General features: G+C 52.5%; 1 protein-coding gene across 2 annotated transcripts in view; it reads left to right on the forward strand.

Moving 5' to 3' along the window:
• The window catches only part of Gdpd5 (glycerophosphodiester phosphodiesterase domain containing 5), a 75329-nt gene that overhangs the window by 44816 nt on the left and 9799 nt on the right, over window positions 1-20714 (forward strand). For both annotated transcript variants that reach the window (XM_031387491.1, XM_031387490.1), the window contains exons 5-10: window positions 8072-8175; window positions 11353-11446; window positions 12099-12158; window positions 17652-17750; window positions 18011-18104; window positions 18459-18604. In XM_031387491.1, coding sequence (XP_031243351.1) covers window positions 8072-8175; window positions 11353-11446; window positions 12099-12158; window positions 17652-17750; window positions 18011-18104; window positions 18459-18604 — 597 coding nt within the window. The remainder of the gene's footprint in view (window positions 1-8071; window positions 8176-11352; window positions 11447-12098; window positions 12159-17651; window positions 17751-18010; window positions 18105-18458; window positions 18605-20714) is intronic.

The raw sequence follows: 20714 nt of genomic DNA on the forward strand, positions 1-20714 counted from the left end.
CATTGCACCTCACCTGGGGAAGGGAAAATAGGTTCCCCGGCAGCCCTGAGCCTGGGCCTTAGCCTTGGGCCAAGCTATGCAAAGGCCCCAGGTGTTAAATTGTGCAGAATACCTTGACAGCCAGAGAGGAGAGCCAAGGAGCCAGAAGAGTTTGGGGAGGTGACATGTATACACACACATGTGTGCTCGTACACACATGTACATGTGCAAAGGTGTGGGTCATGGGAGGGATGTCACAGACACCTAGAGGTCCAATCATAGACTGACCCAGGCAGAGCCTTGGAAAGAATCCCTCTCACACCATAGACTGGGAAGCTGGAGGCCACTGTAGAGATGGCTGACTGTGCTGCGAGTGGCTGAGCGAGGCTTTGGGGATGGACAGACAAGTCAGTGTCCTCAGCCCCTGGGAGGCCTCCCTCCTGGGGTGGATGAGCACTTCTCTTGCCATGAGTGTCTGCTGCCTCCCTCTCTCCCTCCCTTTCCTTCCACACAAGCCATGCCGACCGTGCCAAGTGGCTTCTCTGTATCCTGGGCACCTCGTCTTCTCACCACAGAAGTATGGCTCCCACTGTCCAGCCCCCGCCTCTCTCCCTTCACCTAACTCAGGTCAAGCCGTCACTCTTTATCCTCAGCCTGTGGCTCTCACAACCACAACCCTTTGGCCCAGTGCTAGCCATAAGGACCAGGATTTTCTGGGCCTCCAAGGGTGGCCTGGCTCAGGCTTGGCAAGGTGTGCTAAGAGAGATGTAGGACAGACAATGGCGTGGAGAGTGACTGAGGAAGTTGCCCAGGGATAGGGTGCCTAGCATCTTGCTGACCACTGTTGGGGTAGAACCTCTAAACTCTTGAGTGTTGGGGGTCTAGAGAAGGAAGATGCATGTATGTGATAAAGGGTCTGCTGTATTCCAGTCGTGCCTCTCGGGGTTCTGGCTGTGGTTGGCAGGGGAGGATGCTGACTCAACCCTTGGGTCTTCCCAGGTCACACTTGAAGCTGAGATTGGCTTGTTCTACAGGTGGACAAGAAGGGGAATTTCCCAGCTTCCTGTCCTGGCAGCCTGTGGTTTGAATCTTAGATGGGTTTTTGAAGGGGAAGAAAGATGGCAGGGTTGGCTTGGTGATAAAGCCCCTTAAGGCAGATTCCAGGATATGGTTAGACTCAGCTACCCAGAAACGGGCAGCCCTGGCCAGGCATCTGTATCTCTAACTCTGCCCTTCCTTCTGATATTGTCTAGGCCCTCAGGCAAACCCCAGGCCTCTCAGCCTCAGCTTGCTTGCCAGTTAAATGTGGTATTAGGTGGCAGGTACCCATGTACCTCCTGTCCATGTCAGAAGAGACCCTGCTCTAACTTTGAAAAAACTGTGCCCTTCCTACAGAAATCTCATGATGGCATTCACCTTTCAGTGGCTACAGGGACAGACCCTGGAGGATTAGGAATGATCCTCTGGGCCTCATCCTTTACTTCCACAGTGGAGTGGAATGAGGGAGAGACCAGGAGAGGACCTCCTGACATCTTTCATCTCCTCTGGGAAGGGGACTGGCAGCACCTGGGTCTGAGTAGGTAGAGGCTGGACCGTCCCTTAGGGAGGGTATGGGAAGTGTCCCAGCACAGCCTGAGGGCTGCTCAGTGTCATCCTTGGGGTCCTCCAGCTCTCCTGTGCCTGGGGTAGCAGGAGAAAAGAGGAATTGCAAACTGGGCTTGATCCCTTCCTCCCACCTAATGAGCTGCTCTGAGTGCGCCCTGGCAGAAGCGAGGATAGACAGAGGCCTAATTGCCCAGCCTTCTGTAGCCTGGAGAAATAAATCCAGCCGCTTAGGCTGCCAGGAACTGGCTGGCAGTGGGATTCTAATAATCCCCTCCCAACTGGGCCTAATGCTACCATCTATCTCAGCCCTGCCTGGCTGCCCCTCCCCCAAATCTCCTGGGCCAGAGCCAGCATAATCCTGCCAGGGCATGCCCATCTCTGCCTCCCAGGAACTCCTGCCCCCTCCCCAGCTCACACTCCCCCCTCTCTCATTTGGAGTTGAGCATGGGACAGGAGTGTCACTGGATGCTGAGGTGAGCATGGGTCTGGGACTCCCGAGCAGAGCTGAAGCACATGAGGCACTGGGGCCAGCTAAGTAGGAAGTCTGCTCAAGGCAGACTCATCAGAATAGATTCCAGATAGATTGAAATGTGCTTTCCCTATTCTTAAACATTTCTTCTATTTAGAAAGCATGGAGAAAGTGTTGAGAAAGTCAGACAGTCTGGAAATGTGTAAATGGAAAGACGCTGGAGGCTTTGTGCTCTGGGTAGGCTCTGGGGACCCTCTTGGGATGCTGCTGTCCAGAGGGATGGGCAGGACTCAGAGCTGAAGGTCAGGCTGTGCGTTCCCTACTGTAACTAGGACTTAAGTGTAGTGTCTGCACTCAGCTGCTTTTCTCAAGCACAGAGGCGGCTCTGAAGAAAGTTAAAGGGGGTAGTCTTGACTCCGTAAAAATTTAAATTGGGGGTCTGAGGTGTAGCTCCACAGGCAGAGTGCTTGCCTGGGATGTGCCAGCCTTGATGAATTTGATGTTCACACTTCTAACACCATGTAATTCCAGCACGTGGGAGGTAGAGTCAGGAGGATCAGGAGTTCAGAATCATCCTTAGCTTTAAAAAATAAGAGGCAGTAGGTGAGATACCCAACAGGTACAGGCACTTGTCATCCAAGCCTGACAACCTTGGGTCCAAGTCTGCAAGCTACAGTGGAAGCGCGCGCACATACTTGGCTTTTTTGAGATGGGATCTCTCTGTATAGCCTTGGCTGTCCTAGAACTCAGAGATCTGTCTGCCTCTGTCTCCTGAGTGCTGGGATTAAAGGTATGCACCACTACTGCCCAGCAATAACTTTTTTTAATAATAATAATAATAAAATGGCCATTAAGAGGAGATGCCATTTCCCTGAAGGATACCTGACTGCTCCATGGCTGCACCCTCTACTCCTTCCTGCCAAGATGGAGGCTCCCCAGCCCTGTCCTCACAGTGAGCCCTTCTTCCAGGAGGCCCTCTGTGTCCTTCTCGAATAGCAGATAATGAAACCCACTGCCCTTTGTGCTTTTAGGCGGCTCTTGCTCCCATGCATGCCCAGGACCACCGGAGTGTCCCGTCTGCTGCCTGATCACTGCTGCAGACTGCTGGGTCTGCAGGGAAGGAAGGGCTCAGCAGCCCTGAGAGGAGTGACAGGAAGAGAGTGGTGGCAAGGGTGGGGCCTGGTGTGGGGTGTGAGGTAGGGAGCTTTGCAGAGTGGATGTCTGTGAGTCCCAGCCCCATGTGCTGCATTCTCTGTGTTCTGCAGTCCCTTGCTGGTGTCCTAGTCCCATGGCACTGCTTCTGGGCTGCCCTTTACCTTAGTTCTTAGTTTCTCCATTTCTTTAGTGGATGGAGTGAGATGGTGAAATCCAAAATTCCTTTCACCTGTTTCTTCTGTGGCCAGACAAGGATAATTACATGTCCTGGCCCTTGTTTCCTTGAGCCAGTTGAGGACCACAGAGGACCAGGCCTGGTAACCAGTTCTGGCTGACCAGTGGTGTTGGTTGTTTGTGACCTTAGGCCTGCCACTCTTCCTGTCTGAGCCTCAGTTTCCTGAGATGATCCCACCTGCTCTGTGGAACCGTGGGAGAAGGAGGTAGAGAGCCGAGCTGAATCCCCAGTGCTATGAAGAGTCCCTCCAGGCCTCTACCCCCCACCATGAAGGCTGTAGCCTATGTGTGAGGCAGGGGCTGAATAGCGACATGTCAGGCTCTTGCCATGGTCTGCTTCCAACCCTTCTGCCTGCTCCTGGGGCCCACAGTCCAAAGCCTGCCAAGCCAGGCCTCATCTCTTTGTCTGGCTGCCTATGGGTGCCCACCCTGGGCCAGGTGCAGGCAATGGGCTTGCTGTCCTCAGCAGCTAGAGGAAGGCTCAGTGTAGAGCTGGGGGGGGGGGGTGATGAAGACTTCATTGCTGTCTTCACATAATTAAAGGGCTGTCAGACGCGCATGGTAATTATAGGAACCATGGTGGATCTGGAGACTTACAGCTTACATGTGTAATCGCTGGGGCCTGGCAGCTTTCCTGTGAGCTGGTGATGATGTCATCTCTATGAAAAGGGAGGAAGCTGAGGGCTGAGGTGCTGAATGCCTGGCCCACGGCCACACAGCCGGTGGGTAGAAGGGCTGGAATTAAAATAAAGCCCAGCTGTGATTTCTCTCTCTCTTCATTTGACCCTAGTATTGTTTGACCCCTTTGGCTGGGTTGGTTGCACGGTGTCCATCTAAGTGGAGGTTTAAGCTCCACTGGAGGGAGGTAGGGAGGCAGGAGGGAAAGGGACCAAGGAAAAGCTCCCCTGCCTGGCCTGTGCCACACTGCAGAAGAGCTCTCAGTGCCCTGTGTGACACACTATACCTGCCCTCATTCTAAGAACAGGAAGCTGCCATTCAAAGAGGTTACATGTCTCCAAAGCCATCCCAAGGTTCAAACCCAGCATGGCTGAGTATCTGAACCCAACTGCTGGTCAGGCTGAGGGTCTAAGACAGAAGAGCTGTGGGGGATCTCCCTGGGGCTGCCTGAGCTGAAGTAGGTTGACCTCCTACCCTGCCCTGGTCTGGGGGCAATATACAGGAAGCAGGAGCTGAGTGAGACATCTCAGGTTCTAGTGCCTAGGAGTCTGAGCCTTCCATGGTACCAGTGCAGGGCCCACAGCTCCTGTCAAGCACTGCGAGATCGTAGAGTTCAGAAGCCGGGCGGGCTCTGTTCTCTCTGCTACACAAAAGAGGTGACCACACCAGCAAGGATGGGCAGCCGTGTGCATCCTGGTCACAGTCAGGGGTCCACAGGAGCTGGCAGTGAGTGGAATCCAGCAATAGCAGAGTCGTCCCATCCCACGTGATGCCCATGCTCCACCCCATCTTCATGTCCAGTTGGACTTGGGGACTACTAGAGCTCAGCTGCTAATGAGCTCTTTCTGTGAGCAAGGTCTTGGTGCGAGCGTGCTCTGGCGTGGGGGTGGGAGGTGGAGACAGGACTCAGGCAAGGAGGTGCTCAGCAGGAGGAGGCAGGGAGGAGGGACTATGACCTTTGGTGAAATTAGCCCCATGGCCCTGACTGCCACAGTCTTAGCTCCTGGAAGGGCAGGGCAAGACTGGGAGGAGATAAGACAGGGCTGTGAAGCTGGAGCCTTAGGGGTTATCTCTCAGTTATCCGCCATCAGCCTCCATCCCACAGAGCAGGGATACACGATACTGCCTGACCAGACCCGGGCTCTCTTCCAATCCAGATGCCTACTTCCCCCCACTCAGTATGGTATACCCCGACCTCCATCATGTTGTCTAGCACAGACTCCCACTGGTCTCAGCTCCACGGCCTCCAGTGCATACCCACAGCTGGGCCACTGGGGCAGAGGATGCTCTGGTGAGGGGGAGCCTGACTCTAGTGGGGCCTGTCCTAGACAAACAGCCTGGGTGTGGAGAGGGCAGGGGATCTGTCACAAGTGTGACACAAGCCCCAGGAAATTACTGATAAGAGGCCAGGAAGCCAAGGCTGCATGCAGGTGGCACAGGCTGGGGCAGGAGAGCAAGTGGGCAGGGTCCTGGCCATAAGGATATGTCTCACTTGGTCAATAATAGGTAGGCAAGGCACCTGGGCATGGAGGGGCAGGACCTCAGAAACCAGGAAGTAGGAACCTCATTTTTAGAAACTAGGGGCCGGGAAACCTAGTGATTAAGTTCATTTAGAAGCCGGAGGTCATTAGGCCACAGGCAGCCGATGGCTGTGGAGGGAGAGAGGCACATGATTGTACCAAGAACAATCAGAGGAAGAAACTGAAAAGCAGGGATTGGGAGAGAGAGGTCGGGAAAGGAAGGCGAGGAGCAGGAGAGGAAGTGGCTTTCCACTGATAAAGAGGTTCCCAGGGGCACTAATGGGCTCTGTCAAGGAGAATTACCACAGAGAAATGCCTGGGCATGCTCTGCCCATTAGTGAGTGGGTCTGGCTAGGCTCCTGGACAGAGGCCTCGAGAGCCAGTCCCTACAGGAAGACAAGTGTCCTGCCTTGGTCCTAGCCAGGGCTCGAGTTCTCTCCTAGTCTGGGGCTATGCAGGCCTATGCCCAGGTTGGGCAGAAGCGGCAGACATTTCTCTGAGACGCTATCCCATCCCTGAACCTGCAGCAGACCAGGCTATCTCACCCCTGAACCCGAAACAGACCAAGCTATCCTACCCCTGAACCTGGAGCAGACCAAGCTATCCCACCCCTGAACCTTCAGTGGACCATGCTATCCCATTCCAGAACCTGCAGTGGGACTAGGCTATCCCACTTCTGAATCTGCAGCAGGCTAAGCTTTCAAGAACTGTCGCCATCACACCCTTGTTTACAGGCAGAGCTGGGGTTAGGCCGAGCAGCCTGGCTCTGCACATGACTGTGAGTGGTGGCAAGTGCTCACTCAAACATGGGTCACCAACTTGAGTGACTCACCCTGGCGGGAGGGTGTCAGTGTGCACCGAGCTGTGGTTTTTCTGGGTTGAAAACCTCTTCTGCATGGTGGCAAGGAGCCGCTCATTTCACCCCTGTGCTGTGAATGCTATTATTGCATGTCTTTTGCATATACAGGGAGAGCACAGAGAGGTTAAGTAAACTGTCCTGGGATGCACAGGCTGTCAGTGGTAAATGGGGATTTGAGATTCCCATGCAGTCTGGCTCCAAATACAACATTCAGTTACTGATGTGGGATAGAACGATTCTGGGAAGATAAGTAATATTTTTCCCCCCTGACACGCTCTTTCCTAGTCATCAGTATTTACAGAAGCTGGGGTCAGGGGTCACACACAGAAGGAAGGGCTGAGCAGTGAGGAACCAGGAAGAGGCTAAACAATTGGAATTCTTTATCCTTTCACCAGGCTGGCCATCCCGCGTTGAGGGACTCAGCCACTCCAAGGCTGACTAATTTGAGCTCTCTCTTCTCATTTGCAGATCATCTCTGTTGACCTCAGCAGCTTCTCTCAGGGCATAGCAAGATGATCTGCCCCAGTTTGTGCTGCTGAGATCAACAGAGAGACGGAAGCTGGGGGAACCTGGGGCTTAGCCGTGTTTGTAGGCTTCTGAGCCCAGGCTCCCAGAAGCTGCATGGCCGGGTCTGTGTTCACCCACTTCAGCGGGAGTCAAAAAGCTGTGATCCTCCCCAGCACCATAGGGAGAAGGCAGTTGCTACACCTCTTCCAGACAGGGAACTCACTGGTCCTAACCTAGAAGTGTGGCTCTGGCAGACTGGCTGCGCTTATGGACTTCAGTGTTTCTGTCAGTAACATGGGGTAGAAGTGGTAAGCTGTGCCTTCTGTGTGGGCCAGTGAGGATGGAGGGCGGGAGAGGAAAGCATCGGGGGTGCTCCTCGGTTAATAGTGCTTGCCCAGCATGCACAAAGCCCTGGGTTCAATACTCAGCATTGCCTTAAAGACTACTCGGCTGGCAGGAGAGTTGGAGAAGTGGTAAAGAGCATACACTGCTCCTGCAGAGGACCTGAGGTTGATTCCCAGCATCCATGTTGGGTATCTCAAAGACGCCTATAATAACTCCAGCTCCAGATGGATCCAGTGCCTCTGGCTTCCACAGTGGCATGAGCATGCACGCATGCATGCACATGCAGTCATAAAATAAACCTTAAAAACAACCGAGTGTAGGGGTACATGCCAATAATCCCAGCACGTAGAAGTGGAAGTCAAGGGGACCAGAAGTTCGAGGTCATTTTTTAGCTACATTAGGCGTTCAAGGCTGGGCTGGGCTACAGGTGACTCTGTGAGAGGGTTTTAGGGAGCAGCCCCAGACAAGGGGCTAAGACACAGTGGGCAGCCTCCAGATTCAGCAGAAAGACCTTAGGCTGAGGCTCCCTCATAGACCACTATCCCTGCTCCTGGTTGTCTACTCTTTTGTAACCTGGCTCTGGGACGCGGGACAGGTTTGGTCCCCTTTGAGCCTCAGCTCCTGGCAGTGGAGGCTTCAGGAAGGGAGGGCAGGGAAGTCCCCTGCCCTAGGAGAGCTGACTGATGTGATGCCACCCTCTGCTCTGCTCTGCCCTTGCAGTGGGAGCGCCTGTGGTTCCTGCTCCTGGTCTGCACCTTCAGCCTCACGCTCACCTGGCTCTACTTCTGGTGGGGCGTCCACAACGACTACGATGAGTTCAACTGGTGAGTGGAGGGGTCCCTGGGGCTCAGAATGGAGCCTCCTACCCAGCTCGGCCCTGAGAGTTCTATCCCATGGCTTTGAGCAAGGCTCATATTGGGAGGCCTGCTCTTGCCCAACTGCAGGCCTCCAGTGAAGGTCCTGTCACAGTCTGGTAAGACGGAGAGAGCTCTGTGCCCCTGAGATTTCAAGAAGGCTTCGTGGAGGAGGAGACATGGGAGCTAGCCTGAGCTGGCTCTCAGATCCCTTGAAGTTTACAAGGAGACACAGTAATCCTCTGTAGGTCCAGTCTGTGAGGAGTAGAAGCAGAAGGCAGGGCAGTATCAGCCTGAGGTGGAGGGCCACTAGCCCCCTTTGTAGACAAGAGCTCCAAGGCCCAGAAAGACCAAGGTCTGGGCAGAAGAGGCAGTCCCTAGCCTAGGCTCCCTGGCTCATTGTGGCTGGACTGGCACAGCAAGCAGCTACCACTGTAGTTCAGCTGCCTCCTTTAGGGGCACTGCAGTTCCAAGGGCAGGGCCCTCCCTCACATCCTCTGTTGTCAGCTTTTGTTGATCAGTGAAAGGCATGGGCAGGGAGGAAGACTCTGTGGGCTCTGGAGAAGTCTTCCCCTGACAGATTTTGGAAACTATCCAGGGTGGGGAGTCAGGGCTAGGGAGCGAGCCTCTGGCGTGCTCTGGATTTCTTTCTCCATCTGTGAAGTAGGATAACTCCAGCCTCATCAGGTCCTTACCAGGATAAATTGGGGCCTGGGTGAGGGCGGGACACAGAGCCGCTTCCCCGGAGAGTCTCCAGCAGGGGGAGCCTCTGAGTCACAGCTTCTGATGGACAGCGGTTCAAGGACTCGGCTAGGATCCTGGAACTTTCTTAAAGGGACATGATATCTGCTGTGGCCTACCTGCACGTTAGTGACTTTCCCATTGCTGTGACAAAATACTTGATGTGATCAGCTCCAGAAAGGGAGGGCTTATTTTGGCTCCCGTTCCAGAGTACAACCTGTCACTGTCACGGAGACAGGAGTTTGTGGCAGCTGTTGATGTTGTGTCGTGGAGATGAACACTGAGGCTCATCTCGCCTCCTCTTGTAGTCAGCTCAGGACTCCAGCCCATGGGATGGTGCCACCCACATTCAGGGTTGGTCTCCCCCTGCCCCCCACCATTTAACTCGATCTAGAAGTTCCCTTACGAGTTCACTTCCTAAGGGAATTTAGATTCTGTCAAGTTGACAATATGACCTGTCACACTCTGCCTAGCACCAGACTGGACCACTGTCATTAATGAACACAGTAAAGGTCACACCACTGCCTCCATCTGCCCTGTAGCCCAGCAAGGTGAACCAGGTCCACTCAACGTGCCAGAACTGGGCCCTGGTCTCTATTAAATATCACAGGTCAACCATGAATGTTTGTAAGTGTATTATATATTGCACAGGTATTATAGATGCATGAGAACATTGCTTGCTGGCCCTCAGTGGCAACTCCTAGACAGCTGCACATACCCTGCAATATCTGGACAAATTGGGGTTCAAGGAGGGACGCTCACCCATTGTCATACAGCCAGTCAGTGTCAAGAATATGTGTCAAGGGCAGTCTGGGGAAACAAGGGCTCAGAGAGGGTAAAAGAACCTTTGTGAGGTCACATGGCCAGTTGATGATGGATCAGTGGTGGAGCCAGACATCTGACCCTCGATAGCTCCCTCATTACTGGGGAAACTCAACAGGTGAGTGTCCACCTTGGAGGCAGGCACAGAGGCCTGCTACCTGCTTCTTGGGAATCTGAGGCTTCTCTCGAATCTCTGGGACTGTTTCCTGCACACACACAAAAAGCATGTAAGCAAGATCCAACAGTTGGCCCTGAATGGGGATAGACAAAGAAAGCCACGTGGGGCCTGGAGTGTCCAGCAGTTTGCCATTGAGACAACATGAGCATCTGCAGAGTTCACACTGGAGAATCCACTAGGATTGCAAACAAGATCATAAAAACACCCAAGCAAAACTCAGGTGATGTTTTATGATAGCTGACAGATGTGGCCCATGGGCTGCAGGCTACTGTGTGTTTATCCTGGAGATGTCCCTGCCCAAAGTGGCCATACTTGAAAGGCCAGTGGGACCAGAAGATGAGGCAGATGCCCCATGGAGTCTTCCTGATGCCACCTCCCAGCTCCAAGCAGGCTGCCACTAAGTGTCCTGTCAGTGGCTCACACTCTAATACGTCAAGTGAGTGAATTCACTGTCTGAGCCTCTCTTTCCCCACTAACACAAAGAGGTCATGTGAGAGCAAGCATCTTCTTGGGAGTAGCGAAGCTGCAGCCTCCAGGACCGGTGTGAAGTTTGCTCCCTCTGCCCTGTCATTCTGTTTATAACAACACAACCAAGGAAATAGAAATGCGAAGAGATGTGGCCATTTTCTCATCTCTGTGTTAGCTTATACAGTGAATCACTTGCAAACTAGGAAGTTCCATTAATGGGAAGCCGGCTATATATGGCACATGAATACAAGAAGACTGAATGCTGCTTAGAAAAAAAAAATCATGTTTTCTCAGCATTTTTACTGGTTTCAGTGAATGATCGTGTTAGAAAGAGTTTGTTATGTCCTTGTCACAAGCCCCCCTCTCTTCACTCCCTGAAGCCCAGTGAAGGGTGTTCTGCCATCTCCAAACTATAGGTGAGCCAGCTCGATTGGTACAGATCATCACTTCTAGAACTTCACATTTTCACGGTTTGTCATTGAACTTGAAGTGAATGGCACAGTCAAGGGCATCTTGGGACCTGTAACGTCTGTCACCTCCACAAGGTCCTTTGACCCAGCGAGAGGCAGTGTGGGGATTAGATCCCAGAATATGTTCATCCCTCAGGGCTGTGGTGGGCATGTGGAACAGCCAGCCCTGGGGTGTTTAGCCCAGATAACCCGCTGTTCACACATGTATACAGGGGTAGTCAGGGGCCCATGGGAAGGAAGTGTAACGGCCTTCAGAATGGTGACTCTGGGCTCTTCTGCTTCTTGCTTTCTGAGTGCCCCCAAGACGTAGGCATGACTGTCGATATAGGAAACACTGATTGCCCATAGAGGGCGGGAAGGGCCTGGTTGTGGTTCCCTGCCCACAGCTTCCTGAGAACTGAGACTGCCCTAGATCCTTGGCCGGGCAGTGACTCAGTGGAGGTCTGACTTCTGCTCTTCTCCCACCAGGTACCTCTACAACCGCATGGGCTACTGGAGCGACTGGTCCGTGCCCATCTTGGTGACCTCAGCTGCTGCTTTCACATACATCGCAGGCCTCCTGGTATGGGAGGAGGGGCTCCCTTGGGCTCATGTGGGTCTACTCCCAGGAGAGGCAGGCCTCTGCTGGGATATTGGGGGCAGGAGAGGGCTATTGTTCTGCCCAGACCCCTGGAATGTTGCTTGGGAGGAGGAGGAGGAGGAAGAGGAGGAGAAGGAGATCTCATTTTACTAGTCGCCTTCGGCTGCCTCTCTGGAAGCCCCTTCCCAACCCCCAAGCCAGAGGAGCCATTCTGGCTTTTGGCATCTACTACAGACATCTACTGCTTGGGCTGCCTACTCGCAGTGTCCTCCACACTGAGAGACTCAGGTTGAGCACACTTTGCACTGGGACTCCTTGGGGACAAGGCTCTCAAATCCTGGGCCTGGAAATCTCCCAACAAGCCGACTCCTTCTTAAGTTGGGCAGTTTTTGTGCAGCTGAACCCAGGGACCTTTCACAGGGGAATTCCTGGAGGAGGAGGCCTGAGGCCTGGAGTAGTCTGGAAGGGAGCCAGGCCTGGACAGGGCTGGGCTGGGCATTCCTGGTGCCTGTGGGGAATGTGTGTTGCCTGCCTAGGGTCAGACCAAGGGCAGGAGTGTGGAGCAGGGTGTCTGGAGATCTGGCAAGCTTTCCAGGCACACGTGGCTTAACTGGCCCCCTGGGCCTCTCTTCAGGTCCTGGCACTATGTCACATCGCCGTGGGGCAGCAGATGAACCTGCACTGGATACACAAGGTAATGGAAGGCTGCTCCAAGGGGGAGGGGAAGAGAGGCCTAGAAGCACAGGGTAGCCTGGGTGGTCCCTCCCCTGGGTTCCTGTATAACTGCTCTTCTAGTCCACTGAACTCTTCGGGCCAGGCACCATCCTGCCCAGTTTGCATTCACTCCCTTAACCCTTACAATGTAGGCACCTTCTGTACTATCTTTAGTGAGTTCTGCTGATGGTACCTGGATGAGCCAGACTGTCCTGGTCTGGTCCTGATGACTCGGCTACCACCACAGGACAGTCATCTCAGCTTCTGCTGTGGGAGACTTCATTCCCACCCTTGGCATGCCCACCTTTCCTTGGCCTTTACCCCCTCGCTTTGGCCTTCATTTGCTCTTTCTCTTTGAGCCCCTTTCCTGTATTTGAACCCTCTCTATGCAGCCTGTGTCTCAAGGCAGGGGTTTCTCCTCAGCCCCGGCAGCCTCCCCTCCCAGATGCATTTTACAGCATTTGTGTTTTCAATTTCCACGAGGTGCCTGATCCCAACCTACTCTAATTTGGTGATCCTTGAAGACTAACCTGGCTCTGATGGCTACTGGTCCAAAACCTCATCTTTCTTTCTCTCTGCCTCTGCCTCTGCCTCTGCCTCTGCCTCTCTCTCTCTGTCTCTGACTCTGTCTCTGTCTCTGTCTCTGTCTCTGTCTCTCTCTCTCTCTCTCTCTCTCTCTCTCTCTCTCTCTCTCACACACACACACACACACACACACACACAAACACACACACATCTCTGCTGAGTGTAGGTTGTTGATACCTGCTATGCTTACTGGGCCAGTCCTGGCCAAGATAGAGCCATCTCCTTTCAGGAGCTCTAGGGAGTATGGAGGTGGCATAGGGTGGAGTCATCTCTTTGCCGGAAGCATGGCTAGGAGTAGGCACACCATCTAAGAAGAGGCAGAAATGTCTGGAAACAAACAGGGCTCATGAGATTGACCCAGCTAGCAGGAAGACAGAAAGAGGGAGAGAGGGCACAGGCAAACCTGAGTTAGGTGTGTGGAGCGGAAGGGGGCCACCTTGGGAGCCAGGCCTAGATGGCTGAGGGATGTCTTGCAGGGATGAAGAGAACAGTCCCTGCTGATGTCCACACTGAGGACTGCTCTGGGACTTCCTGAGCCCCCTCTGGGAGGCGCTTTCTTTTCTCAGCTGCATTGCTGACACTAGAAAGAGGATATCAGCTGGCATCTGGGGATCAGGCACACATGCTGAGGTCACCTCCCAGGGCTGTGCCTGGCTCTCAGCAGGCCAGGTCACACTTGCTTGATCCTAAGGGAGAAGACTGCAGTTCTACAGAGCCAGCCAGATCAGGAGGGTCCCCACCGAGCCCCTCAGCTACCCTGCTTCTTACTCCACACCCTTTCCCGTCCCTCCACACCGTCCTGTGAAATCTCAGAGGCAAAAGAGCCGGCCAGCCAGAGAAGATCCAAGCTGGATCTGTCTCCAGGCTGGTGTGGCTTCTCAGGCTCTGGGTATTATAACAGGGCTTGGAAATTCTACAGATGTATTTAAGGAGTCCTGGTCTTTTCTGTCTGCTCACTTTATCTTAATTCATTCTTTGTGTGTGTGGAATTAGAGTTTCGAGGTCCTCTGCAAGGGCAGTGGTGGTCATAACTGCTGAGTGATCTTTCCAGCCCTCTTCCTTTCTCCCTTGCTTTAGCATACACAGTTACCTCACCTGTGCCCTCCTTTTTAAAAAGTACCAGGAACACAGTATGGCCTTCTTGGACACAGTATGGCCGCTGACGCCTGACACTTGCTCTGGTCACCCCCTCATTCCTGAGTCATCAGTCCAGCTCCATTAGCATGCACTACTTTTCAGTCCTTTTCAGGGGCAGTGTAGCCGTGATCCAGGAGAAAAGAACACTGTGTGTTTTCCTTATTCTCTTATTTTATTGTTGTTTGGAGGCAGGGTCTCACTACGTAGACTCTTAGAACTCATTCTACAGAACACACTGGCCTTGAGATCCACCTGCCTCTGCCTCCTGAGCACTGGGATCAAATGATCACTACTCTCAGCTTTTTCTAAACTCATCAGCCTCCTGCCTCAGCCTCCTGAGAGCATACATTACAGACTTGTGCCACCATGTCCAACAAGAAGGTTTACTTCCATAATCTTGATCTTGACAAATGCCCTTTGGCACGTGTATGTGGTTGTGCCAGTGCCAGCAGGATCCCCTTGCCCTCTGGTGGGAGCTGATCCCCTGGGAAAGGCCTGCCTGAGCAGTCAGAGGTTCCCCTAAGTACTCCCAGCCTGCATTTCCCCCTCTGCTCAGTTTTCACACACCCGAGCCACTGGAGTTATCTTTGTGTCTTCTGTCCTTTTGCTGTGGGATCTGCTTATTAATTCGCAGGAGCTCTTTGTAGGTTTGGGAAATTGACCCTTTGGTTGATGAATTGCACATAATAATTTTGCCCAGTTTGTCCTTCATCTTTTGACTTTGTTTATTGCATTTGTGTCATTTTTTTTTTAATTCTAAAAAAAAAAAAATCTGGCTGGGCATAGTTATATAAACACTCCTTTCATGCCAGCACTCAGGAGGCAGAGTGTGTTTGAGGCCAGCCTGGTCTACAAAATGAGTTTCAGGATGGCCAAGGATACATAGAGAAACAACCCTTGAATCTATCATCTCTTTTTGTGGCCCTCGGGTTTGGATCAGACTTGGAAGGATTCTTCCCACTCTAAGATGATATAGAGATTTTCTAGAATATCATTTGGTAATTGTATAGCATTACTTCTTTGACATTTAAATGTTCCTTAATCTTTTGGAAGTTATTTTGGGGCCTGGTACGATCTTCCCAAGCTCTCTGAAGATGCTTCCCCTTGTCCCCAGCTGTCTCCCCTCCGCATCAGAGATGCCTTTTGCTCCTTCGATGTCTTCAGATCTCTTTCTGAACGTGGCTTTCATTTATCCCTCTGGTCTTATGCCAGGGTCATATTGCTTTGAAGATGTCAGTTTTATGGGACATTTTAATCCTGGTCTGTGTTTAGAGTCCCTGGTTCCCCTGAGTCCCAAGTTGGGAAGGGCAGAAAGGCTTGGGAATGGGCAGGGAGTTGAGCACTGTGGCCCAGGGCTCTAGCCTTCAAGGGGCCTGGGAGGTGGGGGAAGTCAAGGCACTTCAGGGAGGTGCTTTGTGGTAAACAGAAGGCTCCAGAGCCATCTTAAGTGCCTCTTGGGAGGGATGCTGTGCTCCGAGCACTCTGCCCTGCCCCTGCCGCTGTGCTCCTAATTCCCCCACCCCAGGGGCAGCAGCTGAGCTTCAAGGCTTGTACCCTGGAGGGCTTTATCAACCCTCCAGGCTGAAGCCCAGAAAGAAGCCAGACTCTGCCTTGCCACAGGAGGTGCGGCTGAACTGGATTGGGGCCTGCTGGGCTCCATGGACACTTCAGCAGCACTGACTGTGAGTTCAGCCTGTTCTCTGGCTGCTGGTATGTATGACAGTTCTTTCTGGTCTGTCTTTCCAGCTGCACTTTTAGGCACATCTGACCTGCGGCACACCTTTAATCCCAGCACTTGGGAGGAGGAGCAAGTGGATCTCTGAGTTCAAGGCCAGCCTGGTCTACAGAGCAAGTTCAGGACAGCCAGGGCTACAGAGAGAAACCCTGTCAAGAAAGAGTGGGGGTGGGGGCAGCACATTTGAGAACTTCCAGTGTGCTAGACGCCATGTCTGTCATAATAGCATTAAGCAGCACTTATTTTGAGTACGTGCTGTATGGGACAAATGTCAGCACTCACATCAAATACTCATTTCCTTTTGGTGGCAGCTACTGTGCAAAGCCCCTTACATGCATGTTCTCATTTATGTCTCAACTTCCTCCCTGAAAGGCATTCATCATCATCCCTATATCCCTGCTCAGAGCTGGTCCCTGAGGGTGCTACCCTCCTCCAGTGCAGCAGGGATTAACCCAGGGGCGTGACTCAAGTGTAGAGACCCCAGGCATCTGCCAAGAGGCCAGCCAGTCTACAAGCCTGGATTCCAACTCTCCTTGGGTCTCAGCATACAGGCAAAAAATGAATGAATGAATGAATGAATGAATGAGTAAATGAGTGGATTCCATTCCCCTTTACAATCATGAATCATAGCCCAGAAAGACAGAAGTGCCAAGACTAAGTTCAGGTCTACCCCAGGCCTCCGGATGGAGCCTCCCAGGTTAGGTTTGGGAGGGGCCACAGTGTTGCAAGCCTGTGCATTTCCTGTGCTATTCATGAATGACACCATGGGGAAGAGTCCCTTCCTGAACATTTCAATAACACTACAGGCATGATGGGTACCACGGCAGCAACTGTAAAACTGTGATGAAATTTTAATTGTATCAGGATTCTGGGGAATTGGTTTTATTGTAAGGATTTCTGCTGTCCGCCTCCTATTGTAATAAGATGTCTTCAGAAAGGGCTCCTCAGAGTCCCCCCTCATCCCCCCCAGCTCCACCCACCCTCCTCTGTCTCATTCCGCCACAGACAGGGGCCTTTATGAACGAGGGAGGAGCCCAGACCATGAAGAATTCATGAAGCAAGGAACCCCAGCTTAGTCTTAGTTTGGGGTTTCCCGTGCCAGTCGCCACAGATCTCTGTCCCTGGAAGTACCTCGATGCTCATTACAGCTGTGCCTCACACTTCTGGTGGAACATATTAGAAACTGGGCTGGGGCTGAAGCTCAGTTGGTAGTGTCAGCCTAGCACAGACAAGTCCCCAGGTTCAGTCCCCAGCATAGCGTAAGCTGGGCATGCTAGTGCCCATCTGTAATCCTAGCCCTAGGGAGGCAGCATAGAGATCAGGAGTTCAAAGTTACATGAGACCTGATGTCAAGAGAAAAGCAGCCAGATGCAGGAGACCTAGGCAGCCAGTTCAGCAGACAACACTGTGAGCCGAACCGGCCTCAGTGTGGGCTCTTACTAGAGTACCCCCTAGCATAAGCTCAGCCCCTCCCACTGCATAGTTCACCAGCTCCTGCCCTGGGAGAGGCCTGGTGCCAAGAGGCCCTTGTTTTCCAGTCCCCCCTCATCTTGTCTCCATCTTTCCTTCTCTTCTCTATGTCTCTTTCCTCTGGGATCTGCCTGCCTTTCCTGCCTCTGCCTTTGGCTGGCCTCTCACTGTCTACACTGCCTTAGCTCATCCCAGGCTCTCTCCTTCATCCTCTTCCTGCTCTGCGTGCTCCTCTTCTTCCTCCTCCTCTTCCTCCCCCTCCTCCTCTTCATCTTTTGTTGTTGTTGTTGTTTTGTTTTGCTTTTGTTTTGTTTTATTTCGAGACAGGGTTTCTCTGTGTAGCCCTGGCTGTCTTGGAACTCACTCTGTAGACCAGGCTGGCCTCCAACTCACAGAGATCCACCTGCCTCTGCCTCCCAAGTACTGGGATTAAGGGCACTGCACTGCCACCGCCCGGCTGTGTGCACTTCTGCTCTCCTTCTCCTCCTTTCCTAGAGGCGCCCCTCATCCTTGCGCTGACCCCCTGTCTGGCACTTTCCTTTCCAGATGGGGCTGGTGGTCATCCTGGCCTCCACGGTGGTGGCCATGTGTGCAGTGGCCCAGTTATGGGAGGATGAGTGGGAAGTGCTGCTGATCTCCCTGCAGGTGAGTGGGGTGGGCTGGGGACAGGAACACCGCTTCCCCTGGGCCCTTGCCAGAGGCTGAGCCTTTATCACTCCTGGTTCTCCAAGGTGCAGAGAGGAGCAGGGAGGGGGCTGCACGGCAGGCTTCCCAGCATCCTCAGCCAGCAGACGGAGACAGGATTGCCTGTCTTGTAGGTAGAGATGGTCAGCAGCATGCTGGTGATCTGAGGGTCTGGACCTGCCTTTGAGTCCCTGGTCCCTCCTGCCTCTCTTCACACCCAGGGCACAGCACCGTTCCTGCATATAGGGGCCCTGGTGGCCATCACCGCACTCTCCTGGATCGTCGCTGGACAGTTCGCCCGTGCAGAGCGGTCCTGTGAGTGCCCCCTAGAGAGGGCCCACCCATCCTGACCTCTGTGAATACCAAGGGCAGTTTTAGATTATCCCCACTGGGACTCTACCTAGGTGGTCTGGGTATGAGGTGGGGCCCTTGTGCTCAACCTTGGGGGCTGGCTCCAGACCATTCGTTGATGCTACCGAAGGATGCTCTGGGTTCCTATGTCTTCGTGTACATGTGTGCATAAGTGTGGGATTCACTTCCTGTCACAGCAAAGGCCACCCCACAGAACACCAAGTTCTGAGTCCAGTCTGGCTGGCTAGGCATGGTTGGGCCCAGTGAGAGACACGCAGTGAGTGGCTCACAGGATGTCCCTCCTGCCCGTCTCTGCAGCCTCCCAGCTCACCATCCTTTGCACTTTCTTCGCCGTGGTCTTCACCTTCTACCTGATCCCTCTCACCATCTCCTCTCCCTGCATCATGGAGAAAAAAGACCTGGGCCCCAAACCTGCCCTCATCGGCCACCGAGGGGCTCCCATGGTAAGCATCCCCAGAGGGTGGAATGGGGCAACAGCCATTGTAGGAGAGAAGCCTGTGGGGAATGAATGTCATGTCTGTGGTAGCAGATGTGTCGCCAAGCACAGATGGACTTCCTGGTTTGCTTTGATGTGCTTGAGACAAGCTGGGGTTTAAACTACCACCAGCCTTCCCCCTCTGCCTCCTGAGTGCTGGGGTCACAGGCACATGCCACCATGCCTAGAACATAAGTACTCAAAAGGAAACAACAGGCTGGGGAGATGGCTCTGTAGGGAAAAGCACTTGCCGTAAAAGCCTAGCACATACATAAAGATAAAGGAGAGGATGTTCTGCATGTGCACTGAAGCATGTGTGTGCATGCTCACACATAGACACACACACACATAGACACACACACACACACACACATGCACACACACAGGTACATAATGATAATAGTTATAACACCACATTGATAATGTCTAAAAGTATTTATTTTCACTTTTATGTGTATGGTTGCTTTGCCTGGTGGAGGCCAGAAAATGGCGTCAGATCCCCTGGAACTGAATGGAATTACAGATGATTGTGAGCTACCATGTGGGTGCTGGAAATCAAACCCAGGTCTTGTGGAAGAACAGCCAGAACCATCTCGCCAGCCCCCAAATTAACAATTATTTAATATGACCTAATATCATAGTCATTTTTCCTTTGTCTCCACAAATATCTTTTAGTAGTGCAGACTTTTAAAAGCATGATCCAGATGACATCATGCAGCCCATCTGCTTGACACATGTCTCCTGAGTGCCTTTTCATCTGTGACAGCCCCTCTCCCAGTCTCCTTTGTGCTATTTATCTGTTGATGAGCTGTCTCTAGACTCCCTCTCAAGCTGTGCATTTGGCTGCTCCATCCTGTGGTGGTAGCTTGCTCATTATATCTTTTGCCCCATTTTTTTGTTTGTTTGTTTCTTTTGTTTGTTTGTTTAGGTTTTGTTTTGTTTTGTTTTGTTTTTTGAGACAGGGTTTCTCTGTGTAGCTCTGGCTATCCTGGGATTCACTCTGTAGACCAAGCTGGCCTCTAACTCAGAAATCCACCTCCCTCTGCCTCCCAAGTTCTGGGATTAAAGGCATGTGCCACCACTTCCTAGCTTTTGCCCCATTTTTGGGATAGGGTCTCAGTGCACAGCCCAGAATAGCCTGGAACTCACAAACCATCTGAGTCCCCCTCCTGAGCATTAAGGTTACAGATGTGTGCCACCATGCCTGGTTGTGGTGTTCATTTTATGCTTGTTTGGTTTTTACCCTGACACAGGATAATGATGCATATTTGCAGGTCACGGTGTTGTTCTCAGTTATGCAATGTATTATCCTTACACCAGGGTGATTCGCTGTCACCTCACACACTGCTTCATTGCAGTAGGAACATCCAGAATCCTCTCCTTGGCCTGTTTCAAGATACACAGGAAGTTATCATTTTCCACAGCCATCCTATTGCAATAGAATGCTAGAGCCCATTCCCACTGCCCATCATTTCTACCTGGTAACCAGCCCTCCCACTCCTACCCTCTATTGATCACTATTCTGCTCTTTACTTCTGTAAGGTCAACTTTAAAAAACAACAACAAACAAACCCTCAAAAATCTTTTTTTAAAAAATGTGGCATTGTGCAACTTATGCCTCAGGACGCGTGGTGGAGATTCAGAGTTGTGTCAGTTCCCTCCTACCCAGCAGTCCTGGGAATCAGACTCTCAGGTTGTCAGGTTTGGCAGCAAGAATCTTTACTTCCTAAGCCATCTTGCAGACGTTTTAGTGCTGAGTTGTTGTTGTTGTTGTTGTTGTTGTTGTTTTGCGGAGGAGGGGCGGCCAGTTTTCTCTCCATGTCACTGTGAATGACTGTGGCCTGGGTCACCAAGTGTGTGTCCCTGAGGGCTTCCCAAATGATTGCCACTTTTTGAATTACCAGGTCTAAACCCAGTCTCTGGTTTAGCCCTGACCTCTAGTGGTAGGAAGAGGTCTGGCAATTTACTCTGCATGGGACCAAAGGAGACTTGAAGCTCACTGCCCAGCTAAATACTGCAGCAGTCTTCCCATATCCACAAAGGTCTGAAGAGGAGGTGGGTCCTTAGGTGGGAGGATT

Source organism: Mastomys coucha, unplaced genomic scaffold (genome assembly GCF_008632895.1).
Source record: "Mastomys coucha isolate ucsf_1 unplaced genomic scaffold, UCSF_Mcou_1 pScaffold21, whole genome shotgun sequence".
Lineage (NCBI taxonomy): Eukaryota > Metazoa > Chordata > Mammalia > Rodentia > Muridae > Mastomys > Mastomys coucha.